Source organism: Odontomachus brunneus, unplaced genomic scaffold, assembly GCF_010583005.1.
Source record: "Odontomachus brunneus isolate Ranch 3 - 2012 unplaced genomic scaffold, Obru_v1 Obru_scaffold_101, whole genome shotgun sequence".
Lineage (NCBI taxonomy): Eukaryota > Metazoa > Arthropoda > Insecta > Hymenoptera > Formicidae > Odontomachus > Odontomachus brunneus.
In genome coordinates, this window is record NW_022639551.1 from 582,113 (window position 1) to 588,202 (window position 6,090).

Genomic DNA, 6,090 nt, shown 5'->3' on the forward strand with positions numbered 1-6,090 from the left:
TATATATATATATATATATATATATATATATATATATATAAGTTGTATTTTTATTACATTATTACTAATATTATTTATTATGTAATCCCATCAATAATGACTCTCAATTTGAATTTGATATGTTCTTAACTTCATTGTTTCTAAAGGGACGTCTACATTGGAAGTAAATAGCAAGAAGTAGGAAGTAAGAGTAAGAAATTGACCAACCACAGTCGAATGTGAGAAGAATAATCAACTATGATTGGTCAATTTCTTATTCTTACTGCTTAAGGGACGTCTACATTGGAAGTAAATAGCAAGAAGTAGGAAGTAAGAGTAAGAAATTGACCAACCACAGTCGAATGTGAGAAGAATAATCAACTATGATTGGTCAATTTCTTATTCTTACTGCTTACTTCCAATGTAGACGTCCCTTAAGCCGTAAGAAATTAACCAACTACAGCCGATTAGGTGTACAATTTTGCTTCCGCCGTTTTTTTTTCCGAAATTCGAGGCTTTTTTGTAAAAAACTGGTTATACACTTATGATTCAAAGTATTGTCCATCGCTGGCCACTACTTTCTCCCATCTTTCGGGCAGCGTACAAATCCCGCGTCGAAAAAACTGGTCATCTTTTGAGGTGATCCACGAATCGATCAAATTTTTTACTTCTTTCTTTCTTTTTTACTTTTTTCTTTCTTTCGTACGGCACCCAATTTCCTTGCTTCTGAATCATTCCCATGGCTTTGAGGCGTTTTGAAATGGCTTGTTGAGTCACTCCCAATGATCGTGCCAATTTTTCTTGATTTTGAGACGAGTCTTGATCAAGTAATGCCTCAAATTCTGCATCTTCAAAAACCTTCTCTCTTCCACCGCTATGCCGGTCTTCGACGTTAAAATCACCGTTTTTGAAGCGTTGAAACCACTCACGACACGTTCTTTTACTAATAGCGGCCTCACCATAAGTATTTGAAAGCATTCGATGAGCCTCAGCCGCAGATTTCTTCATATTAAAGCAGAAAATTAAAACTTCCCGCAAATGACGAGAATTTGGCTCGTAAACTGACATTTTCAATCGAGAATAACTTTATGATGCAGACACAAGTCGACTAATGTTTCTATGGAGTTATGTTGACAGATACCCAAGTTTATTGTATGACGTTTATGATCTATTTATTTCGACCACCACTTACCGCTAAAGCCATCTATAGAAAAACGGCGGAAGCAAAGTTGTACACCTAATAATATTTTAAAAATAATCAACTATGGTTGGTCAATATCTTACGGCTTAAGGGCTATCGCACACAAATTGACATAACTGCATATGCATAGCATAAGATCGTATGGACCAATGAGCATCGAATATTAAGCATCGAACACCAATATGGCGACTTAATAGGCCTGTTCTTTGTAGCTGCACTACTGAACTAGTGCAATAAGTTAGAGTGAGAAAACGTATATTTGTTTCACTTCAATATATTGCACCAGTTCAGCAGTGCAACTACAAAGAACAGGCCTAATACTCGATGCTCATTAGTACATACGGTCTTATGCTATGCATATGCAGTTATGTCAATTTGTGTGCGATAGCCCTTAAGGCTGGGAGCACAGACTTTCGCATAACGCATAAGGAAATCAACCAATCAGAGACCTTTATTTCCCTCTCCAGGATAGAAATGAATGATTGGGCGCATTCAGTAGAAAAAGCGCTCAGTGAGCAATCAACGATTATTGGTTCTTGCTATTAGATCCCTAAATCTAGACCAATTACATTGACAAATTACTCAACTGTTGTGCAACTGTTGAGTCTGCTGAATGCAGCCATTATATCAAGTGACTTTAGCGTCTAGCTCTGGCCATTGAAATTAGGCTGGTGGCCATTCTCATGCTTCAGAGTAAGATTCGTTTAACACTGTAAATACAAAATGACAAATAGATCAATTGTATTGCTTTATCTAACACTTCGAAGCATTTGTAATTATTGAATCGCTCTGCTTTTAGTTTATAACTCAAATATTCGCCCAATTTAGTTACGCATATAACCAGCCAATCCCGTTGGAGTAAGAAGCCGACATCAGTAAACTTCAATCTCAAATAATATAACGCGAAACTTATCACGTGACTCACCTGATACCGGATTCATGTTTGACCGATTGGTACCTTTTGTCAACATACAGAATGGCGTTGAATCTAGCCGCTTTTTCGTACATCGTAGCATTAATCGGCGATGCGTTTCTCATATTTTTTGCAATTTTTCACGTACGTGTCGCGTGACGCACTAAAAAGCAATGGTGACTCTCAACCGGCTTTGTATCCTCGTATAACCTTGTATTAACGAGTGATATAAACACATCGTTCTCATTATGTTAATGTGCAATTATTACAAACGTATTCTTTTTAACTGAACTGGTGCTGCACAAGACCTTCGTTCTCTTTCGCTCTAATGTTAGATTATATACTTGTTTCAAGTGATTATATACTTTGTTTTTTGTTTTAAAGAAAAAAAAGCAACCTAATATAGCCAAGAAGAACAGATCTTATAATATATCTTATTATGTATCTTATTTTGTACTTACATATCAAAATTTCCAGGTTATTACATTTGACGAGTTAAAAACTGGGTATAAAAATCCAATCGATCAATGCAATAATCTAAATCCGGTAAGTGTGTATGTGCGCGCTACATTCTGATACAAGTTACTATCCATGACTTGCATTTCCCATTTCACTTTTCTTTTCAGCTAGTTCTGCCAGAATATATATTACACATCTTGATGAACAGTTTGTTTTTATTCAGTGAACAGTATTTCACACTGTTTATCAACATTCCACTAATAGCCTATCATGTGTGGCGATATATCAACAGGCCTGTGATGACAGAGCCAGGCTTATACGATCCTACAAGCATAATGAACGCTTACGACTTGTCCTTGTACCAAAGGGAAGGATGGGTTAAGTTAGCGTTTTACCTCATTACATTTTTCTATTATTTATATGGGTGAGCTTTCTTTTTTTTTGTAGGTAGAGAACTTTATAAGTCTCTAACTGTTGATGTGATTTATATTTCAGTATGATTAGCTCGCTTATGAAATAAGATTGCAGTGGCTATTATATCAATGAGGACTTCCCATTTCCTCCATGCAACCATGTTGTGGCTGTTCACATAAAACATACCAGAAGTACAAGCTGTAACTTAATGAACTCAGTATAATAGAAATTTCGTAATACCAAAAGGAACAGAAAAAGGACTCCTTACTTATGCATAGGTTAATCTTTATAGATTGTACATGCAAACTGAGTATTTTTTTGGAGCGCATATATCATTTTGTTTACAACAAAGTATAATATATAAGAATATGAGAATAAAGTTTGAATATTTTCCAAGTAACTTAATATTAATCTGTGCTCTTATTGAGTACATGCCAAGCAGGTATATCTGAATAAATAAAAGGTTTTTTGATTTTTATTGATACTTTGACAGAAATGTATTAGAATATTATTTATTGATTTAAATCTAGTAAAATCACAAGAAGTGTTAGATTTAGTAATTTATCACTTTATTTGTGCAGAAAGGTTTTTTGTGTACAAAATTCAGAACATATATATATAAAGGTCAACTTTTATATATTATATAACATAATTTAAGTGTTAATAAAAGATGTGATAAATATAATTGTATACAAAAAAGCTATACATTGAACTTGTGACAGTTAAATCTATATTTACCACTTTTTTATTCTATAAATCGTTTGTATATGTAAAATCTGCATAATTTAAAATCTATAAAGAAATATTCTCTCTCTCTCTTTCTCTCTCAACTAACTAACTATATGTATATACTGCCGTTCATTAAGTTTGTATTGCTTGCACTTTTAACATTTTTATATTTAGTATATACTAATTCATTAATTACAAATAACCAGAAATGTTATAATCGCTGTTCGTGTATTGCAAGTGTAATTGCAATTCTGGCAATATTTTCTATACACGAATTTTATCTTTTTTTAAGATTAACATGTCTCAAGCTTGTCTTCTGACTTGTTAACTTGACACACTTTCAATTTTTTAAATACTAGCTTTGTTGTTTACACTCTTCGCATTTTTCATTTAAAATAAGACGAATACATATTTGAACGCTGGTAGAAACAAGAACTATAGGTTCTGTTCTGTTCAGTAGTAGCTCCGGGGTAAAAGGTTATCCCCATACGCCATTCTCCAATCCTTAAATGAGGTATGAATGAACAAGGCCCTGGCAGATTCCAAGGCAACTTCCAAAAATCACTGGTCTGAACCAGACACGTCCCACCGTGCCGGCGGCTAAATCGGAACACCAAGAACTATAGGTGCTTTCGGGGAGCTCGCTATTGGCCTGATTTACATCGTGCACTTGATACGCATACTAAATAGTAACTTTCTATTAGATAATCTTAATATCGACAATGCATATCAACAGCGACGCATTCTATCAATACAATACGTTTTATTGATGAGTAGTATACCAGATTATATCAGCTTATATACCGTTGTTTATATATATCGTCGATATTAAGATTATCTAATAGAAAGTTACTATTTAATACGTGTATCAAGTGCACGATGTAAACCAAGCCTAAGTCCCGATCCACAATGGGTACTTTCCAGTTGCGTACACTGTGTTACACAAAATCAGTTTATTGGTTGTATATTATCTTACAAGATATTTTAGATAATATGTGACCAATAAACTGATTTTGTGTACGTGTATGTCAAGTGTGTTAAGCAATTGGAAAGCACCCAATAGATGTAGTAAGCTTTAAGCTTTAAGAAATTGACCAATCACAGTCGATTATTCTCTTCAAATTTGACTGTGATTGGTCAATTTCTTACTCTTACTTCCTACTTCTTACTGTTTACTTCCAATGTAGACGTCCCTTTAAGCAGTAAGACGTAAGCAGTAAGCAAATTGACCAATCACAGTCGATTATTCTCTTCAAATTTGACTGTGATTGGTCAATTTCTTAAAGCTTAAAGCTTACTACATCTATTGGGTGCTTTCCAATTGCTTAACACACTTGACATACACGTACACAAAATCAGTTTATTGGTTGTATATTATCTTACAAGATATTTTAGATAATATGTGACCAATAAACTGATTTTGTGTACGTGTATGTCAAGTGTGTTAAGCAATTGGAAAGCACCCAATAGATGTAGTAAGCTTTAAGCTTTAAGAAATTGACCAATCACAGTCAAATTTGAAGAGAATAATCGACTGTGATTGGTCAATTTGCTTACTGCTTACGTCTTACTGCTTAAAGGGACGTCTACATTGAAAGTAAATAGCAAGAAGTAGGAAGTAAGAGTAAGAAATTGACCAACCACAGATGAATGTAAGAAGAATAATCAACTATGATTGGTCAATTTCTTATTTTTACTTCCTACTTCTTACTGCTTACTTCCAATGTAGACGTCCCTTTAGTTTTTCTGTGTCCTAAAGCCCATTCTACAATTGCGTAAGCGTAGTCGTGATCGTAAGAGTCAACCAATCTGAATGTTTTATTTACTGATTGCTTTATTCTGATTGGTTGTCGTAATCACATACAACCACTTACAACCACGTTCACGCAATTGTAGAATGGGCTTAAGGACTGTGGCACACAGAAAAACTTAAGCAGTAAGACGTAAGCAGTAAGCAAATTGACCAATCACAGTCGTTAATTCTTCTTACGGTCCAACAATCAACAACTGTGATTGGCTGATTCGCTTACTGCTTATGTCTTACTGCTTAAGTTTTTCTATGTGCCACCAGCTTAAAGGTGGCACATAGAAGAATCAATAAAGGGACGTCCCTTAAGAAGAATCAATAAAGGGATGTCTACATTGGAAGTAAACAGTAAGAAGTAGGAAGTAAGAATAAGAAATTGACCAATCATAGTTAATTATTCTTCTCACATTCGACTGTGGTTGGTCAATTTCTTACTCTTACTTCCTACTTCTTGCTATTTACTTCCAATGTAGACGTCCTTTAACTGTGATTGGTCAATTTGCTTACTGCTTACGTTTTACTGCTTAAAGCGTCTTCTACAATGGCAGTAGGAGTAGTAGTAAGAAATAAGCAGTAAGCAAATTGACC

At 34.5% G+C, this 6,090-nt stretch overlaps 1 protein-coding gene and 1 long non-coding RNA gene across 4 annotated transcripts in view; one reads left to right on the plus strand and one right to left on the minus strand.

Annotated features, from left to right (window-relative positions):
• The window catches only part of LOC116848883, a 3,079-nt gene extending 357 nt beyond the window's left edge, over positions 1-2,722 (minus strand). The window contains exons 1-3 of one of the 2 annotated variants that reach the window (XR_004379027.1): positions 2,555-2,722; positions 2,106-2,490; positions 1,768-1,890 (exon numbers count right to left, since the gene is read on the minus strand). This is a non-coding gene — a long non-coding RNA (uncharacterized LOC116848883). Of the gene's footprint in view, positions 1-1,629; positions 1,891-2,105; positions 2,491-2,554 lie in introns of both variants that reach the window. The other variant, XR_004379026.1, reaches the window with a different exon arrangement.
• Positions 2,095-3,450, plus strand: LOC116848882 (protein cornichon). 2 transcript variants are annotated; one of them, XM_032825443.1, is made up of 4 exons: positions 2,095-2,237; positions 2,571-2,639; positions 2,720-2,976; positions 3,048-3,450. In XM_032825443.1, exons 1-4 carry the CDS (start codon positions 2,157-2,159, stop codon positions 3,070-3,072), a joined length of 432 nt encoding a protein of 143 aa, XP_032681334.1. In that variant the 5' UTR covers positions 2,095-2,156; the 3' UTR covers positions 3,073-3,450. The 2 variants fall into 2 exon arrangements, with proteins under 2 accessions (XP_032681334.1, XP_032681335.1); XM_032825444.1 differs by having other exon boundaries at positions 2,126-2,269.
• The last annotated feature ends 2,640 nt before the right edge of the window (positions 3,451-6,090 follow it).

Excerpts from the sequence above, each read along its gene's own strand:
- LOC116848882 (XM_032825443.1), top strand. The coding sequence starts at position 2,157 with ATGGCGTTGAATCTAGCCGCTTTTTCGTACATCGTAGCATTAATCGGC. Across the intron at positions 2,640-2,719 it reads AATGCAATAATCTAAATCCG|CTAGTTCTGCCAGAATATAT; the intron begins GTAAGTGTGTAT and ends TTTTCTTTTCAG. Across the intron at positions 2,977-3,047 it reads TTTTTCTATTATTTATATGG|TATGATTAGCTCGCTTATGA; the intron begins GTGAGCTTTCTT and ends TTTATATTTCAG.